Source organism: Phasianus colchicus, chromosome 5 (assembly GCF_987193195.1).
Source record: "Phasianus colchicus chromosome 5, bPhaCol1.hap1.1, whole genome shotgun sequence".
NCBI lineage: Eukaryota > Metazoa > Chordata > Aves > Galliformes > Phasianidae > Phasianus > Phasianus colchicus.
Genome location: NC_143440.1, coordinates 18,932,166 through 18,953,788, shown reverse-complemented (window position 1 = coordinate 18,953,788; position 21,623 = coordinate 18,932,166). Strand labels below are relative to the sequence as shown.

Genomic DNA, 21,623 nt, shown 5'->3' with positions numbered 1-21,623 from the left:
CCAGCATGTATTCTGGCAGCATCTTTTCTTCAATGATTCTATTCCTTAATATCTTTCATGTTCAAATAACACATGGCTGTGATTATATGCTGTAATTGTTCAGATTTCAAATAACTTTCAGCAATTCCTTTTAGATTGTATAAAGAAATTACTTTTATCCACACTTATTTACAGATTTTTCTGCCTGTGTTTTCTTGTATGCCTAAGAATAACTGTTAGGGAAAGAATTTATGAATTCATTAAAGAAATTATGCTGTAGTACTAAGAATTACCTAGGGACTATATTTTTTAAAGTTTAATGTTGAATGCAGTTTAAGTTTAATTAGCGTGACCATAATAGTTGGTCAGGGTTTCATGTTACCATTAAAATTATTCTGGAATGCTATAGTCCTGTTGCCTTTGCTTCCCAAACACCAGATCCTTCTAGAAACGTGAAGAAGGAAAATTCTGGAAAATGAGGAAAGGAGCGTCTCAAATAAAAGAATCCCTCTTGAACATGCACTTTCATTTCAGGAGTGAAAAATTTGGTTCCTGGATGATCTGAAAGGAAAGGATCTGAAAGGAAAAACTATAAATATCTCCTTTGTTATGTTAGAGAGAAAAATGCATGCAAACGTTTGTGCCTAATGCCGTGGTGAATAATGACTATCGTTTAAGAAAATATTTTAGTGTATGAAATGCAGAATGGTAACACACCAATTGTTGCAAATAAAACAAGTAAAGAGAAATATCTTGGTTAAACTCACTATGTGTTCTGTTGTTTTAACTGATAATTATAAGTAAATTAATTGCATATTTCTTTTCCTGTTATCACACCAACTATATGCGGTTTCTCATATATATGTTTTCATTAAAAAACAGCAATTAGACATTCTGAATCTTCCTGTTCTTTCTACCTTCTGGGTTTAAAAACTGAAGGAACAGGCATTTCTGACATTTTGATCTAAAAGAATATTTTCTGTCTTTGCAGGTTAATAATGAGAATGTCGTGAAAGTTGGCCACAGGCAGGTGGTGAATATGATCCGGCAAGGGGGCAATCACCTAGTTCTAAAGGTTGTCACAGTAACAAGGAATCTTGATCCAGATGACACAGCTAGAAAGAAAGGTACATTTTTTCTCTTTTCCCAATGGAATTTTTTTCAGTCTTACTCTACAGAAAACAGGCTATGGACACAAATCTAATTTACAAACTTCCCTTTTTAAATTTGTAATGCTCTTTTGCTATTTTGCTATTTATTTTAGAGTAATTTAATTCTGTTTACTTATGTATTCGTGTGTGACAAGAAGGGTCATTCCATTGTCATGCTTGTCATGAAATTTCATCTTTGTGGATCTTTCATATAACATCAGTTGAAGGTGTAATCAAACTTCTTGGCATGAGTGTCTTGATGGAGAAAACCCACAAAGAACAGAATATCGTTTATTAATTAATTCCAAACATACTTGAAGTTAATTTGACTCCTCTTGAACTTACTGAGAACTTACAGTTTTTCAAATTTTTTTAAAGAAACTGTAAGGTTAAGAAAAGCAAGCAATATATTTTGATTGAATTTCTGATAAAAGAATCAGCAAATCATTCTAGGTGAATTCAAGTAGAGGGGTTGTTCCAACCAGGGAGAATTCCCTCTTCCTCCTCTAAGTCAAAAACATACATGGGTTCTTTTTCTGCCACTTGGCTGCTAGCAAGAAAGCAGTGGCTCCAGGAGAGTTTAGTGTAGCATCATGTGCTGCAAGACTTTGGTAAAACAGTTGTCTGGGTATAAATATGGGGAAGTTTTTTGTCAGTTTAAAAGCGTAATTTTTTTTTTATTTTTTATTTTTTTTTACATTTAGTAGAGATTATGGGATAATGTATAAAGACTGAGTTACTCTGTTAAGAATTGTAGTGCTCTAACCACCCCAACCCCCACCCCGCCAAAAAAAAAAAAAAAAAAAGGAAAAAAAATGGGATTTTGCACTATTTCTTTCACCTTAGATGCTTCTTAACCTGCTCAGGTAAAAGTTACTCTGGGAAGTTATTAAGTTATTTGAATTAGAGAATCATAGAACACCTTGAGTTGGAAGGGATATTAAAGAGTATCCAGTTCCAACTCCCCTGCTGTGTTCAGAGCTGTCCCCCACCAGCTTAGGCTGCCCAGGGCTCCATCCAACCTGGCTTTGAACACCTCCAGGGATGGGCACTCACAACTTCTCTAGGCAGCTGTGCCAGTGCCTCACTGCCTCTGACTTAAAGAATTTCCTCTTAGTATGTCATCTAAATCTCTCCTCTTATCCTATCGTTATCAGACGGTGTCAATAGTCAGCCTTGCTTCTTTTTATAATCTCCTTTAAGTACTGGAAGGCCCACTTCTCAAGCTGTCCAGGTCCCTCTGGATGGCATCCCTTTCTTCTGTTGTATCAACTGTACCACTCAGCTTGATGTGGTCTGCAGAGTTGCTGATAGTGCAGCTTCCCTCAAAAATTTGTTGTCTCTTTTCTCATCAGGCAAAAGCAGACTTCAAACTGGATTTAATATGTGTAGCATTTTTTTAGTATGTACTGTATGTCTGGCACTGAACTCGAGCTATGTTTTTGTGCTCTCATGACATACTTTTGTTCAAATCTCTGTGAGAAGATGATAGAGCTTAACAGGGGAAAGATGATGCTTATATAGTGTATATAGGTGATACGAGAAGACAGTTGTCTACTTTCCTCTCTCACGCTTTCCTCTCCTCAAACTGCTTTGCCACCTTTAGTCAGAATAGTGTAGCATGGTGTATGTTACTGATACTTCTGAACCCTTGATGTTTTTCCTGGTGTCCCTGTGCCATTTCTGTTTACTGGACAACTCCAGCTTTCCTCCCAACATTGCCATAATCTTTTCTGAAGTTACTCCCCTTTCTGACCTCTGGAACGGATTATATCAATATGTCATCTGGTTTGGCTACATTTGAAGCTAGCAGAAAACATTTATCATGAGGATACTAAAACAGATGCTGGTTCTGAGCTAAATTATTGCCTTGATATTTTAAGCTTTACTTTGTGTTGTTTATCTCGAGGATCACCTGTTTTCTCTTGTCTCACTGTAACTATAAAGATAAATGTGAATCTTCTTATATTTCTGAGATTTCTGAAATTAATCTGACAGAGGTTGGCTGGTCTCCAGGAGATTTTTAGCTGTGTACATTTCTTAGAAGGAGGGGCACAACTGCTGGGAGGCACTTTCTCTAGAAAGTCTCTTTCCTACTGAAAAATAGAAGGGCAGTTATTTAGCTTTAACTGTTTCTATGTATCCTGTTACATAAAAGCTTACGGATGTGTCAAACAACCTACACTAAAAGTAGAAACAGTACAGAAATCCAGTACATGAAAAGCATCTCAGGGTTTTTCCTCTGCGTGTATGTATTTAATATTACCTTATTTAATGTGACATATTATTTTAAATAAATCGGAAATTGTGTATGTTAATATAGTGGTTTAGAGAGGTTTATTTACTTATACTGTCTATCGTTCTGTTTAATGCAAAGCCCCACCACCTCCTAAGCGAGCTCCAACCACTGCACTGACCTTGCGGTCTAAGTCAATGACCTCAGAGCTTGAAGAGCTTGGTAAGAAAGTGTTTTTTGACAAGCATGCTGGGATAAAGAAATGTAAATATTATATATATATGTATGTATGTATGTTAAATTGATTTATAAGAATTGCAATGTGTACAGTATATAGAGCAGAAAGGGTTGTAAGAATGCTGCATCTTTGGAGAGTTCAAATATGCATGAATTGCATGAATAATTTTTTTTTAAACTTGTGCCTTTACTGCTATGCAAGAGAATGTTGATACATTTTTATGCATCATCGAAGTTTGGCACATTTACTAAAGAATAATGCCGTATCTTATTTTGTTAGCTTTGCTTTCTACATTTTCAGTTCATCTAATATTGTTTTATTTTAAATTTCTGTGGCCTCTCATTAGTGGATAAAGGTAAGCTGCCAGAAGCTGTTGTTAAAAAGCTGACAGTGTTAAAGCAGCTTCAACTTCAACTTGTTTTCATTAGACTCTAATCTGAAAAAGTGCATATTATTATATCACTTTGACTTCTCTGCATGAAATAAGCTTAATTCTTCTTGCTACTGGTAATAAAAAAGTGTTGAGCATTCAATCTTTTATTCACTAGTTTTAAGAAATGTGATGGGCAATTCCTTGAACATTCACATTCTAAATGTGCATAATTCTTTGGGAATTTTGATTTATTTTATAGAAGAGGAGAAAGTAATTGTTCTTTTCTTCCTGAATTTAAACTATTAGGTCATTAAAAAGAAGAATTTTTGCAGGTAGACTAAAGAATATGATATGAATGGACTGTATATAACAAGAGAAATGCCCAGTGTATATTTATATTTTGTTATTTCACCAGAATAGTGTGTTTAGCAAGCGATACTGCGTACCTCACTGCAGAGTAATATCGTCTATCACACAATAATGCTCATTTAATTACTTACATTTTGTAAAAAATTTATTTTTGTCATAGACTCATATGAAGGGAAACATGAAAGAAACAAGGCATTGAGGATAGATGGCCACACTTTTTTCCCTATGAGACAATTTTTTCTGGGGCAGATGGACCCCACCCATTCATTAGCGAGTCAGAAGATGCATGATTTCAGTGGGAGCTCTGACAAACAAAGGGCTGCAGAAGTTATTATGGTCTTCTCTGTGGCATAACAAGCTAATGAAGACTGAAATTTAACATTCTGATAATTTATCCCTGGCAGATCTCCGAAAATTTGTTTTGTCTATGCTAAGGACCTTAGGAACCTGAGTAAAGGTTTCAGCAGTTTGTGAATGCTCCTTAATTTTTCTTCCAGGATTAAAATGTAGAATATTATTTTTGGAGCCAATTTTTTGTTTGAGGTATTTTGATTTGTTTTCCTTGCATGGAGTGCTATGTAACTTTGCTGACTTATCAGTAAGCTTTCCTGAGGAGACAGAAGTATTTAGGTATCGTTTTTCCCCTTTCCTTTTTTCCCTTCTCCAAATCACTCTCAGACTGAGAGTATTTTTGTATTTCTCTTACTTTTCAGTCTTACATAGCAGGTACTGTTACTAAAACAGAGAGAAGCAGCACTCTTTTCTAGAGGAAAATCACTTCTTAACAGTAACATCACTCTTGTAATGAAAAGCATTATACTTTAGCTTATTTGTCCCCTAATTCAGAGTATAGTAATTGACCTACTGTGTTCTCTTTGGCTTGTAGAAACCACTGCATCTCTTGCGATTAGCAGCCATGGGATATGAGTCTTTAAGTGAATTTCCCATTTATATCATCATCTAGATGGGCAAATATTACCATGGCAAGACTTTATTATTCTGAAGATTATTTCTGAAGCATGCTCCAGAAGCGTATGTCCCCTAATAAAGCTGTAGTAATACTGGAGCATAATAGAATATTTTCTTCCAAAAGCCTGTAAATACCAGTTCCAAATGATTCTCTAAACATTTACCACCTTAGCAAACTTTGTCTATGACTTCTGTTATAAATAGCAACATCTGTGGTCTACCTATTTTGTTACTTGTCCTGTAAAAGGACTATTAGCAGAAGGAAAAAGAATTCTTGAATTGCACAAAAATCAAACGGATTTCCAAGAAGAAAACATTTTCACTCGTTGATTAAAAATTGTCTTCTGATGTAAAACATAAATTGTATGTGCGTATATATATAATTTACTTATCTTTATATGTATATGTGTATATATTGGACATCTGTATGAACTATGAGAACACCCACATTTTTATGACTATTAAACAATGTAATGAACATTTTTTTCATAATATATATATAAACTAAATAGAAAATACGTATAGATGAACACTGTGGATGTTCTCATCAATATATGTGTAATCTTTTTTCTGAACTGAAGAAGCTCATGGTCTCAATAATGTCTTGTGGCAAAGAATTCCACAGGCTGATTATGTGCTGTGTACAAACGTTCTTTTTTATTGGTTTTCAATGTGATGCCTTTAATTTTATTGAATGTCCCTTGTTATGTAGTATAAGAAAAAGGAAAACAGAAATTCCCATTTGTTTTCCCTTAGAGTATATACTTTTTTCTTCAGTTTTCCTAGCTAGGCTAAATGACGTGGGTTTTTTAATTTTTTTTTTAAATTTATTTACCTTGCAGTCTTCACAGTCATATTCTTTGCCTGGCCTTGAACTTACAGTGTTGCTGACATGTTTTGAGCTACCCTGTTCCCCATAACACTTAGCAGACCATCTCAGTTGTTCTCTTTCAGTTGAGTTAATCCCAATGATGGCAGAGAACATGTGATAGTGATTCCTTTCCATTTCAATCTGAAAAGGCATTAAAATGCCCTATTATTATAATTTTAAAGCTTTGGTATCTATAATTTGCCCCAGTTACTACTTCTTAAAAAACAATTTAGAGAAAAGTTGTGGATATATCCCTACCATATGCTGGGGAGCAACTTCTTATAGCTCAAATCTAAACCCTGATAAACTGTGCTTTTGACAAGCTGTTTATCTAGGGTGGTTTCATAGATACATGCATAGTATAGGTTAGCAGAGAGAGACTGACTTCTTAAATGGAAGAAAAATGTTTATGCTCAAATAACAGACAAGGATTTAGCATATAAAATTATCTTCAGAATTGATTCACAGTTCATTCCCTTTCTGTTTCCAAGCTTCAGTACGGAAGAAGAAGGGTAAGGGGAAGCATTTTGTCTCTTGTTTAACCTGTTTCTCACCTTTCCATAGTGGAGGATAATAACATAATGTAAATGTTGGCATATGGTCCAGTTTATTTTATGGTGTCAAATGTACATTAGTTATTGTATATGTTTTTTAGTTACTTAGTTAACAAATTGCAAACACACTAAGAACTCGAGCAGAAGACTACATTTGAAAATATTCCCCACATTCCTTCCTTTTGTCTCCTTTCCTTCATCTTGCCTTTCTTTCCTTCTTTCTATCCAACTCTTTTCCAAACCGTTCCATTTCATTTCCTCACAGTTACTGTGCTAACTGGCAGCCACTGAAAGTATACGGCCAGTAACACATCCTCAGTGTAGTCCTACGTTAGTGATTTCACTTGTCTTTTTGATGGCCGAATGTTACTCACGTAACCACACTGTCTCTATCTCAGGAAGTAGGGATCTTGCACACAACACTTGAACTTTTGACCTGGAGAAATGCTGCTCTGCACAATTTTAAGTTTTTATATAACATCTTCCACACTGTCCCGTATGCATGGAGTGCCAACCCCAAACTGATTCATAAGGCCACTACCTTTTCCTTGAAATCTCTCCTTAAGACCCACTTCCCCTATGATCCCTATTAAGCAATCATCTCAGTAATGATGGCTAGGCAGAGGAACAGATAGATGACATAGTGATGATATTTTAATAGTTTTTATAAATGTAACTGCATATATATGTATACAACTTTGTTTGTGTTTAGTTGTATTTTTCCATACTCCTGTATGTCATTTTGCTTTCTTAGATTGTAAGCTCCTAGGAGCAGGGACTGTGCCATTCACACGTTTTCATGATGTCTAGCCCAGGGAAGAGCCTTAAACCTCTCTGGGCCCCTAGGTGGTAGCTGGTAAAACAGTCTGTGTGCTGCTCTTTGACAAAGCTCAGTGTCCCTGAAAGGAAGGCTAGGCTGTAGGCAGTGCATCTCAGCAGTGAAGCTTTTGCTTTTTAATATTAAACAAAATCAGGTTATTTATTTTCTTCTACTTATTTTTCTCTTCCTTCCTGACCTCCTTTCAGGTCACTAACAGAAATTCAGCTAGTGGAATTTTCCATTCTTGATTCAGAAAATGTGCCAAATAAACCCCATTGCTACTGGTATGTTTTGGCAGCTTATAAAAGTCTTTACGTTGTTATAGTAGCTATCTGTAAAACAAAATGCAGTTTTCTGGGTCATAGGTGAGGGAGACATTAAGATGGAACTAGTGGCTTTTGTGATTCTGTTTGACTGGTTTTTTTTGTTATGTTTGGATGAGGGTTCTGGTTCAATGGGAGGCTGGGAGAATGGAAGAGCAAAGATGGCATTTTTATATTGAGTATCAACTATATGTCGTTTGTGACTAAAGAGAAAGATAATAAAATCTTAAGGTCTCAAAAAAATTAGAGCAATACATCATGGGTAATATTACCATTTTACTGCAGTTTCATAGCACAGATTACTAAAAAGTAAGGAATGCTCAGCGTGTGCCGCTGTCTTTCTGCTGACAGCAGCTACCTAACTCGGAGAAGTAACACCTGGTTTCAGATTGTGGTTTCGAAAGGAATGTGTTTTTAATAGTAAAATTAATCTCTGGATTTTATGAGATGTCAGAGAGGGAAAAGAGGTATTATTTTTTTCTTATGTGACTCATAAGTTTTCAACGACAGATTAAGTTGTAGCAGCAAGCTTTTTTGACGCAGTACTTAACAATATAATTCTAGATAATATGTGGTTAGCCCATTCATGCTGAGGAATATCCAAAATATTTTTGCAAATTAAAATTAAGATTTGAAAATACTCTAAAAATAGAATAGTGATAGAAATTTTATTAAACTCCCTATGCATTTGTTTTGCTCATAATTCTTATATCACTGCAAGAAATAGATTTCATTAGATTTTCAAAATATTTTAAGATAATAAAATTGACTTCATAAAAATTTTATATGGCTCGTGAAAAGCCTGTTTTTGAAGGATTCTATCTTCAGTTTTTATTCTGATGTACTTGCTAATAATTACTTGTGAATTTTAAAATGATATGATTCTTAACAAGTACATACTGTAAACATCTAGATGTATGATTCAAAAGTTTTGTACTCCTAAGCTTTTTAATGCCAAGAAGTGGATTTGATTTAGTGAGTAATTTGGGATTTTCAGTGAAAGCTTAAGTAGACAGTTCTTAAATGAAAAGCTAATATGAAAATCCTTGGGAGACATTTCAAGAATTTAAGAGAAAGTAGAAAATTAAGACACTGCAGGCTACATTTTCTTAGTGAAATACAATGACAAGATTAAAAAACTCTTCTGTATCAAAAAAACCCTACTTTGACAGTGTCATGAGAGTGTCAGTTGTGAGCTGTGGGGATTTGGTTGTTGTTTTTTTTTTTTAATATATTTGATACATAATCAAAGTAAAATAATTCCTCTGTATGCTGATAATGCCGATCTTTGGGTTTTGGTGTGGGCTCAAGGACCAAATGGTAGGATTTTCCTCCTTTGAGCAGTTTAGATGCTAGTGCTGCCTCTCAGATAAAAAAATAACTGTGATATCATCAACATAGACTATTGTTACCTGGCATTAAGTCTTAACTGCATTTGAATAGAAAAATATCAGTTGATGGCATTCAAAAGAAATATTATTAGCTCTGTCTGCAATAAGCATTCACACTTCATCTCATTCTTGTTGTCCATTGTTTCAAAGGTGGCACATTCTAATGGCATCTGAAACAATGAAATTGCAGAGCAAATATATATAAATGAATGCCAAACAGTGGATTAACTTAAACTGTTATGTTATGTTTGAAGAAACCCCCACAAAAGACATCTGAGTTCAAAAGTCATTTTCTAATTTCAATATGCTGGAGTTGATGATGGAGATTTATCTGCAGGAAACAATGGAGTTATCATCAAAACAACTCTTAAAGCCTTCACGTCAACTTCTTTGATAGTTTCCGGTATCTGCAGCACTTCTATGTAGGAAGAAAGTTTTCTGATCTTCACCAGACACTGTATTTTAGAAGATGAGATCAAAAGGCATCAGACTTCATGAAGAATTCCTGAACAGCGTCTTTGTAAGTAATTGGTTTGCGTTACCTATTTGAAATTCTAATGAGGTAGTAATAATAAGATGAAGGTTGTCAGAAGGTTGTCATTTTCACAAGCATTAAGCAGTGATGCTGGGTGGAATTTGTGGTATATGTGACATAATATGGACTCCATCTTTGTGTTGATAAAGGAAGGTTACAGGTTTTATGACTTGTAGTCTATCTCATGTGGAGTCCACAGAAGTGTAAGAGGATACAGGATTTGGATCATACCTACAGTATACCTGCTTTTAAAACACTTTGTAAGAGAAAAGTATTGAAAGATAGCACATTTTGAGGAGAAAAATGCTAGGTTTTCCACTGGGAAAAAAAGTAATTGAAACCTAGCAGATGTGCTGTTTTTTAGCAGCATTTGATACTGAATATCAAATTAACAGGTAACTAACAGTTTCGAACACTTCTTCAAACAAGGGTTCATATTGCTTGAGGTGGGAAGCTTTAAATGACATTTTGAAAAAACTGGGAATCCCTGAACAGGGAGGTCAGATGAGTTAGTGTGCAGGTGTTCTCATTTACACTAGTATTATTTTGAATTTATCAGATTGCTCTCTAGTGTGTAGTGCCTTTCCCTAATGCTCAGTTTTCTTTGCTACAGGACAGTAATTGAAAAGGTTTTCAAAACCTTTCTGCATCAACCAACAAGGAAATGGTATAAAAGAAGTTGGAAAAAAAATTGTAAGTGTTAAAGAAAATATGGGTTTTCTAGCATTTGGAGCCAGATGAATGAAATACATTGACATATGTGAGTGTCACTTGTTATACTCAGATATTATCAACTAAATATTTAACAACATACTCAAATCATGAGTATATGAGGAACAGTAAGAGTTGCATGTATTTCCCAACAAGGTACAGTTAGGACAATAGAAAACTTTTCAACACCTTTAATGTCTTCTCTCTCTTTTTCAGGAGCCATGGAGATGAAGGACTTACCTCCCTCATCTCAAAACTCCTTTTGCTGCAATTTTTCTTCAAATGTTCATATACCCATGTTAACTAATTCCTAATATAATCAAAAATAAATGTTTTTAGATAATTTGTCATAGTTTGCTTGTTTTTTCCCTTCGGTGTGGAAGTGTGAGAGTAAGTGTAAGAATGGAGAAGGCTGCAAGTGTCTTGGTTCCTCCACCTTTCTTTTTGGTATCTTTTGGTTGATTATGTTTCTTTTCTGACTAGGCCAAATTTTCAAATGCTGTCTCTTAAACAGAATATCAAATTGCCACGTAAATTCCACCTGGCTTGCAGGGTAGGAGTGGGTATTGACTATATTCTCTGCTTTGTTTTTGTTCTTAAACAGAAACCAGTGTTAGACAATGACCATTCCTCTTTCAAGGTAGGCTGAATTGTAAGGCTGAAGGATTGCAGGTGCATTTTAAATGCCTGTAAAATAATTTTATCAGTTGAACATACTGTTGAAGAGCTGGTACTTGAAAATTGTATCTAGAAAGAATTTGAACAGTTATCTGCCTTACTAAAATTACTTTTGGTTGTGTGACTATGATACATAAGTATGACTTATATGTAGTAATGTGAAATTATTTTCAGGCCTAGAAGCACAAATAAGACTTTCTTACAAGAAAGTTTTGATAGTTCCTTAATGTGAATACATACAAATAATTTTTCTAAGTCATGTTATTATGTTTGTAGATACACAGTGATTAATTTTACTAACAGTTTTTATGTTTTACTGATTTATTTTACATTATTTTCCCATCAGTTTTGAATTTTTTGTACATTGGAAAGTTTATGGTATCTCAGACAGCACAAATGTATTTTTACTCAGTTTTAGTAGAAGGGAAATGTTTCAAATGGCTTGTGTTTTTGACTGTATTGCAAAGCACTTCTGTTATTTCCTCATGCTAACTTCTAAAGTAATATTCTCTTCCTGTTACTTGCAATATGAAAAACAAGTGATTTTGATGCTGTGACTTAAGTGCAGTGCTGTAAATTGTTTGTTTGGATCAGGTCTGGATCAACTTCATTCCAGATTGAAATGCACTCATGGTGACAGGTTCATGAGTATTAGTCTGATGCTCTAACTGAAAACTCAGGCCATTTAATTTGTATGGGTTTTTTTTGTTTTGTTTTGTTTTTTTTATAGCTATAACACTTAGGTGGCATAGGCTGAACTTGTTTCTTTCCTCTAAATTTGATTGTAAACAAGTTTGGGTTTAAATCTTGACCTTGAATACTCTTCCACTGAAACAATTCAGCTATGGTTGGCCTTTTAATTCTTGATGTTATGTTGAGGAACTTGTTATACCTTATCTACTTCTAGTGTTTTTGTTTTTTTTTTTCATTTCACATTCAAATAATTAGAAAAAAAAAAAAAAAAGAATTAGTTTTCAGTGGGCATAGCTAATATAACAGTGATTCCTTTTTAACCATTTCCAAATACATAATCCATTTTTCTGCAGAGACACTACAGATTTATTCATCAAATACAGTTGCTTCTATGACAAGCAACATGATCATATGAGCTTCTATAGTCCAATCAAGCTTGCTTTTGAAATTAGTAGATTCTTGTCTTGATGGTGCAGCCCCATCAGTATTGGACAGCTATTCCAGAATTTTGGTCATCTGCTTCTTTGAAAGCAATGTGTAGATTCCTATATGTTTGCCAAATTGTCCTTTATACAGTTCCTCCCAACACAGAGGCATTCATCCTGAAGTATTTATTGAGTATTTATCATTCTTTAACAAACTAATAAGGGCAAAGTCATTTGTCTCTGTATGGGAAGTTACAAAAATCTGAAAGGAATGCAATGGATATGAGAGCACCTACTTGTTTTAGATGTTCTTTCTGTGCATGCAAATTTGTATTAGCTTCTGGTCTTCATGCTAAAAACAAATTACTGGTAGTTAAGCCTAAAAGAAAGAGATAGTAATTATAAAAAAATGATAAAAACGGCACCACAGGGGCATATCTTTACATGGTTTAAATGCATCTCTATGCATTTTTAATATTCACACATAAGAATATTCCTTTAGTTTTAGTGTCTGATTTTCACAGATAATTGACAAAGAAACACAAATTGTACTGGTTAATGAAAGAAATTAAACGAAATGTGCACACTCACATTTAGGGAAGGCAATGGAAACAAAGTATGGGTATATGCAGTACCTGACATTACAGCCTAAGTTTCTAGATCGGTTGACACCAAGGAAGAATGAATGTCCTGTGTTTCCGTCACTTTTCAAAAGGAAAAATTCATGTGCCAAATATTTGACTGTGGTTGACTGCAGATGCTAGAAAAGGTGGGTGATACTATGTCATATAGGTGCAACTGGCATTGTATTAAGTTTTGCATAACAGATTGTGCCTGGTACAGTTTCTGTCTGTATCTATCTTAGGTATTTACAAGGCATCTGTCACCTTGGTACCTAAGCAGTTTGAAAAATGCACCCACCCCAGGAGGCATGATGCAGATACAGGCAGAGGCCCAGGTCCAGAGCAGCAGAGGCAGGTCCCAGGAAGCTCCCCAACTGTGGTACCGCTGTTGTTGAGCTCCTGGCCCGCTTGTGGCCAAGGAACATCTCCACCTACCTGTCAGCAGGAAGACGGTACCCCACCCCTCACGTCCAGCTCTACTGGTGGGGAATCTGAAAAGGAAATGTAAATGGAAAAGGCAACGGTCCAGTAGCAGAGGTGAAACAGAAATGGTGGGATTTCAAAAGGAGGGATTCTTAAAGAACAGCACATCTCAGGGGAGGGATCAACTGCCAGTCCAAGTGGCAGGTAAGGCACAACACAGGCATAAGTCGCAAATGTTCTTCAATGAACAAAAGTTAAAGAAATATCTCTGATGTCTCTAAAGCTTGTCTATATCCAAAGCCCTGCTCTGTTCTTGGCCTCTGTCTTGGTCTTCTATCCCTACAGTTGAATCAATTGTTCAATTCTCTATGTATCTCAACCAGATAACCTCTACAATTCTATATATGTCTAATAACTTGAAAGACTGTCATTAGGAAAGCATGGTACTGAATCCTGTGGCTCAAGGAGACAACATGGTATAGCAGTGCTTCAAAATGATGGATGTATTCATGCACCCAGAGGCTCCATAATCCTAACCACCATGTTCACAGCAGTTCTGTGGCCACCAGCAGCAATTGCACCACTGTTAAGCCACATCAGACCAAGCTCTGTATCTGCCCAGTGCAAACACCCTTACAGGCAGCCAGCTGTGCTGCAGAAACAGAAGACTTGTCTGACAGCAGGAAAGAAAGGAAGATAGTTAGGACTTTGATGTTGGTTCCCTGGTAGCTCTTACAGGAACCACTTCAAAAACAGATTAAATACAACAAAATCAGTGAGGTAAAGGAGAAAACAGCTTTCAGAAACATTAAATTCCCATGTTACTTCTGGAAATATGTGCATCGTACAGTGATCAATGAAGCTAAAGTGTGATAGGTCACTGACTTCCAGACCTTTGCATTTCTTTTACTTCATATGCATGCTCCTTTCTGATTCCCTTACTTGATCATTTAAGGACCCAACTGGGAATCGTGCCCTAACAGAGCAAGGAACATTAAATTAGAAACACAAAACAGGTCACAACTGTAAAGACTCTTAGTTTTTTGACTAATTATTAAGCATAAATATAAAAAGACAAAGCTCGTGTATTTTGAAAGTTTTATGTGTCGCTGTGAGCAAGATGCTGTAGGTAGGAATGGAATGTAATGGAATTTGCTTCACACTTGAAGAAGCTAGTTGTGCTTCTTTGTACCCACTGTTATTTAAGTTTGATTTTAAAAGAGAGATCATTTTTAAAGCCAATTAACAGCCAAGTAAGATGAACCATGTTGATGCGTAGGTCAATACACAGTCAATTTTGACTTGGCTGTCTGAATGCTCTCTCCTTATTTATTTACTTTTTAAGACCCACTTTGCTGAGGAAGTGAGGTAAAGGCAATTGGTTGAGGTAGTGGTTTCAGCCAGCTTCAATCCTGCTGTTTAAAACAGAGAGCTTCTTCATTGGATAAGGACCGTTTACAGAAAAAAAAAGTTTTCCAGTGCCCTACTGTATGTAACTGGCACAACTTTTCCACAGCACTGACCTAGCAACTGGTGCCATCACCTTAACAAGAATGTAAGGTGACTTTTGATCATCAAGAAATGGATTTTTTGGGCAGAGACTGACACATTCATCACTGTGGTGTCAGCCATTGATCTTGAGGCAGATTTCCATTGCTGCTCGGCAGTGAACATAGTTTATGTCAGACCATGCCTGTAACACGCCCTTGGTTTCTCCTGTGCCCCATGACAATGCTTCACAAAGCTTCCAGAAAACAAAGTGACTAGAATTGTTGAATACTTTGTGATGTATAATAACAGTTAATGAATATTTCTTGCTAGTCAAGTTAACAAACCTATGCTAAAACCTGTGAATGTATTCATTATTCATAAGTATTCGCCAATAGTTTCCACAGTTAACTTTCTCGCATGGGTTCTCACAGACTGTTTGCTTGGACTCTTTGTCATTTGTGTTATTGGTCACTGATGCCAGATGCTTTTTCTTCAGCCCCGAAGGCTGAGAGTATTGATTAGGAGGATGGCAAATGGTGCTCTTTCATAGAGAACTAGGGACTTTGCAAAAGTGTATTATACTTTTTTCAGATAAACTTTTCTTCACAAGCCTCTGGCAAACGTGTAAACATGCACAAATAACAAAAGTGTTACTGTCCCCCTAAATCTGAACAATCTTTCCTCAGTGAAACTATTTACAGAAATACTCATAAATTAATGTGGGTTTTGGAGTTTTTTCTTTTGTTTCAATTTTTGACTTTTAGTTTAGTTCAGTTCTAATACTTACCAATTGCTAGGTGGGCTCTGTTTAGATCATGTCAGGAAAATGGAGTTTTCAAATATGGGGAATTTTCTGATGATATATCTAAAAAGAATTCAAGGACATTTTGTATGACCACTGTATCTACCAGAATGAATATATATAACTCATTTTCTTTCTCCAATTCCATAGAATTTAACTGAAATGTGTGTTTGCTATGTGTGGTAAAAATAGATCCCCTGGTTTGATTTTTTTTTTCTTTTCTTTTCTTTCTTTATTACATGTGTGCTCAAATAAGAAAATGCTGAGAAATAATTTTATAGTCCTACAGTATAGTTGTTAAGAGAGATTTGTTAATGAGGAATTGCAGCGATGGCTGTATTAGTAAGGCAAAGGGGGAAAAGAACTGTGAAGGATAAAGCAGGTATTGCAGATATGTTGATATAGACCCTTTCAAATCTCTTTGGAGTAGAAGAGCCAACGATTGCATGACAGTTTGTCCCTAAAATCCATTTTCATAAGGAAATCATGCCTTTTTATAAATACAATCTCATCCTCACTCTCCATAAAACATGCAACTGGACAGTCAACTAGATAGAGACAGAGTGTGAATACTTTGAATGTGAATACTTTGAAGTAATGAATAAGTTAAATGCATAAATAACATCCATGACTTTAGCATTAAAAGATCATAGTTACATTGTGCGGCACAGAATCCCTTTGAGAGCAGTATAATATTGAAGGTACTTGAGCACAGAAATTAAGATTGCCACATTAAAGTTAGAGTAGGCAGGGACTGATATAGAGGAGAAGGGATCCTTGGGTCTATCAGAAGGAGCTTTCATTTTTAAACTATATAAAACAACAACAACAAAAAAAAACCCATAAGAACAAGAACAAAAGCACAACAAAACAAACAAAAACATACCCTGACTCATAAAGAGAACCAGAAGTGTTATTTTAACTTGACCTCAGCAATACCTTCCAGATGTAAGCTCACAGCTTCATACTGAGGTCCAAAGAGCAGCATATAAAGTATTTCAAAGAGCAGAAATTAATCCTTACAGAATGACATTTTTCAAGACTGGGATGATAAGAGAGTAGGCATAACACTGCCACGGGGAATCACTTGCACCCTGATTTCCACCATACGCCCTCAGGCAAGGGGAGAAGTAGACAGGGAAGGGCAGAGCTTACTTATTTTCAGAAGACAATAAGATCCTGGAGAGCAATGCCCTCAGATACCATTACTTACTCTTTGGAGAAAAGAACAAGAAAATCCAGCAGATGTGGGGGAGGGCATTGCTCACAGGATGAATGCTGTGGACAGCCACCGTCGCTCGCAGCACTGACTTGAGAGAGAGTGCACTTAGGGGTGGGGGTGACGTGAGACGTCGGACAAAAGTGAAGATAGCCAGCAGTGCTTCAGAACAACAAAGGGCTGCCCTCAACCAGTGGTGGAGCACGTCTGACACCACAGGAAGCTCACTTGGACACTTGGCCCTGAGCTCATCCCAGGGATGTCTGACTGACACCACTGCAGTGCATAGGTGAGCTTTTTGATAGGTTCACTGACATTTCCTGTCACAGTTACAATGAGGTGAATTGGTAGTTCCTGCCTTGGGATGCAGCATGGCTGTGTGTGTTGTGGGTACAGGACAGTGTGCATTTATACGGAGAGCAGTTCATAATGTCAACTGCCACGTGCCCAATGCAGTCATTAAACTTTAGCCCGCCCTTCCGTTTGCCCAAACACATACACTCTGGCTTCCCAACTGGCTTCTTTCTATGTGTTGTCCAATGCATGTAGATACCTCCATCTGCCTGGCCTCAGATACAGTGGTTGTTGCTCCTCTATTTGATTGCCAGATGTCACTGGGGAACAAGATGGGGAGGTTCCTGGATCCTCGGGGCAAGCTGGCCGTCTCCGAGGGAGCTCGCCGTCCACGCCGGCTGAAGAACAGGAATCCTCGGTGCCTGCCTCTGACGAAGACTCGCCGGCCAGGACCACAGAGAGCTGGCAGTGGCCGTTGTCCTCGTCTGAAACGCACAGCAACGTTGGGGAAGATTTTGAGGGATTTCAAACGCCAGCGCGGACTCCGGAGTGTACCATGGACATACAGTCTCCTGGGGATCAGTCACTCAGTAGGACTCCTCAGTTTGAAAGTGACTCTCCTGAGGAGGAGGGCAATGATGAGATGAATGAAGAGCACCGCGGTGTTGAGCCTGTCCCTAGGGATCGGGGTTGGAGAGGGCAGCCCCAGCTAACAGAGGGAGAGAAGCTGTTGATGGAAACCAACAGTAGGATTGTGCAGCTGCTGGAAAATATCAAGAGGGAGCATGCACAGTCCATGGGTCTCATGTCTCAGTCCATGGGCCGCATGGAGCTGCAGCTGGGCATTGTGGCTACCTCCACAAGAGCCATCCATAACTACCTGTCAGAGATTTTAGCTTTTCTCAAGCAGCCACGGACGCAGGTCCTTGAAACACGCATCTCCCAAAGAGCCACCCCCCATGTCGAGTTAACCTGTGCCTCGACATGGACTGGTGAGGATGCAGTGGCAGCCTCCACTGTGTGCTTACCAGGGGCCGAAGGGACGAGCGACTCTCGAGAACCGCCGCAGGCCACGCTGCCTTGTCGCAGTGGCCGGCTGCAGAGAGCCATAACCGAGAGGGCCTCGTTGCCCATGCCTACACGCCAGGCAAAAGGGGGAGGGAAGAAAAAATAACCACACCGTAGGATTTTTAGGGTTTTTTTTAATGTGCCTGTCCTTTTAATTCTTAGCCATAAGGCCATCAGTGGCAGATTTCAACCATTTCCTACATTGGCTAACATTGTATTCTGGCTGACTAGATTAGTCTAACATTTTGTAGTTTATATTTGCACTGTTAACAATGTGTGCTGCTGGTATTTGAAGAACATTTGCCTCTGTTCTTTCACTTTAACTTCATACAAGCATTTTTTTACTCTGTGCCAGGCATTCATTGCTTTTCTTACAAATACAAGTCATTTCTTGAGGCAGCTGTTTTTTGAGTTTTCTTTCTCCATTATCCCATCCCCTCTGAGCAAGCATTCTGGAGTTGGTGGTAAGTATACAGGTCTTGGCAATACTCGCCTCCAAAACTGTGTTCGATCAGTCTTTGCCTGGTGTTTCTGGCATGCCAGCCTGAGGTGTTGGGGTTAGCCTGTACTGGATCATGATCATTCTTATCCTCTGTGGGTCTGACAAGCTCACTTTCTAAGACCCTCGGTGGAGCTAATCCACGTGTCTTGGCTATGTCGTATTAGAAGTAATGTTGCCAGGATCATACCTCATATTTATCTTTTGGGGCTTGTATAGTAACGTGCCACCAGATCTATCTAGGTACCTGACTCTCATTTTCAAAGTTCCTTTTATGATGGATCTGGTGGTTGGATGGGCAGCATTATTTTTCCTCTGAGAGAGTCTGGGGATTTGAAACAGGAGTCACTAAGCAATGTGTTCTTGGGGATAAGAGCTATCTCCTGCACCAAATCTACTAGGAGGAGACTGTCCCCTGTAATTATCACAGATTAATTATTTAAGAAAATGAAAAGAAAAAAGAAAAAAAAAAAAACTTGCCTAGCAGCCAGACCTCTTGAGAATGTAAACGTCATGACATGCTGTTGGGTATTGTGCTACTATGTCTGTGATTAAGAGTTTTTCATCAGAAATGATCTACATGCTGATAAAATACAACTACTTTCTGTGCCTTTAGGCCATCTAATTTCCTGAGGGCTGGCACCCTGAGTAGAACACGGGTGCAATTGGTAACCCACAGGGCAGATGGAAATGCACTTTGCAATAAATTATTTTATATCTGTTGGTGCTGCCTCTCTCGGGGGAATTTAATATAGTGGCACTCAAATTGCTATATGCATGCAGAGGCATCAGACTGGCTTATCCATGTGGTATCCCTGACAGTTCTCTGGAAGGATGCTGTTACCAGGAGTCCCTTGAGCGTGGTAACTAATGATCACAGGTGTAGCATGGCTCCTGTGTTTGACTCTCCACATATCTTTGTAACATTTTGTAAAGATTCAGAAGAGTTTATATGGCAAAGCAGTGATGAATTCCTCCTTTGGCAAATACTAGAAAATAATTGTAGGCCTAAAAATCCTCTTCTGTGAATACAGCTGAACGGTGCTCTCTCTGTCCAGTGAGCCATAGCCTCTTCTTTCTTGTCTTTCTCTGAGACTGAAGTTAATCAAAATAAAGCACATACAACATTTTGTTATTCTACCAGTCAGCCACAGATTGCTCCCTTATAAGTGTGTGTGCGTGCGTGCTTGTGGCTGTACATTGCAAAATGAATGGTTTAATGATGAAATGCAGCTGGCATGGCCAATCTCCAGTGTAGGCTCTCTGCAGAAGAGAATATTTCTTCCCTTCCACCTACATCCAGCTGCGTTCCCTCTAAGACTACCATTGGAGGCGTTCTTCTTCAGTCACACCGTTGACACACTTTACAGCAGGTGCAAATTTTTGCACCTTTTCCATGGCTTTTTTATATCTCTTTTTGTTAAAACTGTTTGTAAATGTATCCTCAGAGAATTTCCAATACAAGTTTGTAAGATTCCCCTCTCATTGATACAAGAAGCGCATGCTGCCGAATATTTAAGATCACAAGAAGGTTGGGAGAGAAGCCCATTAGTGAGCTTTGACAAATTAGTCCAGTACGTGCGGCCTTCTGAACACGTGTTTCTGGTGCATACATGGTTTGCACACTGTGAATATGAACAGCTAAGCTAAAGGCAAAGACAAGTGGAAGTTTGTCCCAATATGCTTACATCTTATTTCTTTGGGATAAGTTTAAACAAAGCTGAGTACAAATCAGCCAATTAATTTTCTTGGCCTAATCAACGTGTGTCTGATGATACAGTGAGAATGTTTTTATTTTACATAGTATTTTCACTTCAAAAGTGTGGTGCAGTAGTGTGGTCAGATGCTAAGTAAGATTTTGACGTACTCTGCAGGACCCGCCATGTAGCTGCTGCCATTTAGAATAAATCGCATTCCACTGTAGTTTTAAAAACACACCCTCCGCTCTACCTTTGCGTTCGGATCAAAGACAGTAGAGAAAAAGAAGAAGCTGCACAGATGCAGCAGTGCTGCTGTTGGAAAAACTGCGTGAGGAACACCTAAAGAGTTCCTTGCAAAGCAGCTTAAGCTGTCACCTGATCTCTCCCATTTTTCGCTGCTTTAGTTAGATGTGGAAAGACACAAAGCCACTTGAATGGGAGCAGTTATAGGGTGAGAATGACTGAGAAACTGTCCACAGGCAAGAAACCTGCAATAAACTCATGCAGAATAAAGTTATTCCAGCTGGAAGTAGTAGGTGGTATTAATAATTGGTACCAACTGATATTTTGGTCAGATCTTAAATTAAGATCTGATTTATAGTATTGTCTAGCAAAATCAGTGCAGTTGGAGAGTATGTATGTTTCATCCCCAAACAAATATTTTCATGCTTTTCAAGTGTCTGTCATAGCCTCATCACTCTTTCCCTGTAGCTTTTTGTTGTCTGAATGGGTATATGGTTACATGTGTCTGTTAAAATAAAAGGGGATCCTTGTTCTTACATGGTATATTTATATTTCTTATTTACAGATTTTGAGTACCTAATGCCTCATTTTCACAAACTTCCTTCTCTCTCTATCCCAAAGACCAGTTTTTAGGCCTTCTGGGATGATAAAAAAGGGTGGGAAAGACTTAACATGAAATTTCTCCACCCTTGAAGCTCTTGGTGATAGATCCCCTTAGTACAGTTTTATGGTCTAGCCATATTTTTGTTGTGTAGGTCAAATGTTAATGGTGACACTATTGCTTTATGATGCCTTTTGCTGAGCAGAAGTGCAGATATTTTTCCTTCAGAAGGTCAAAGTTCGTATTACAAAATCTTATAAAATGTGACTTGAAGTTTATTTTATTTTTGATACATGTGATGGTTTTAAGATTTTTTTTTCTCCCTTTCACCAAATGGTTTATAA

At 37.5% G+C, this 21,623-nt stretch overlaps 1 protein-coding gene across 8 annotated transcripts in view; it reads left to right on the top strand.

Annotated features, from left to right (window-relative positions):
* Nucleotides 1-21,623, top strand: part of SHANK2 (SH3 and multiple ankyrin repeat domains 2) — a 351,210-nt gene that overhangs the window by 307,078 nt on the left and 22,509 nt on the right. For 3 of the 8 annotated variants that reach the window (XM_031593318.2, XM_031593317.2, XM_090140756.1), the window contains 2 exons: nucleotides 971-1,106; nucleotides 3,508-3,588. In XM_031593318.2, coding sequence (XP_031449178.2) covers nucleotides 971-1,106; nucleotides 3,508-3,588 — 217 coding nt within the window. Of the gene's footprint in view, nucleotides 1-970; nucleotides 1,107-3,507; nucleotides 3,589-6,677; nucleotides 6,699-12,197; nucleotides 13,567-17,482; nucleotides 19,606-21,623 lie in introns of those variants that run through there. The other 5 variants (XM_090140753.1, XM_090140755.1, XM_090140758.1 and 2 more) reach the window with 4 other exon arrangements.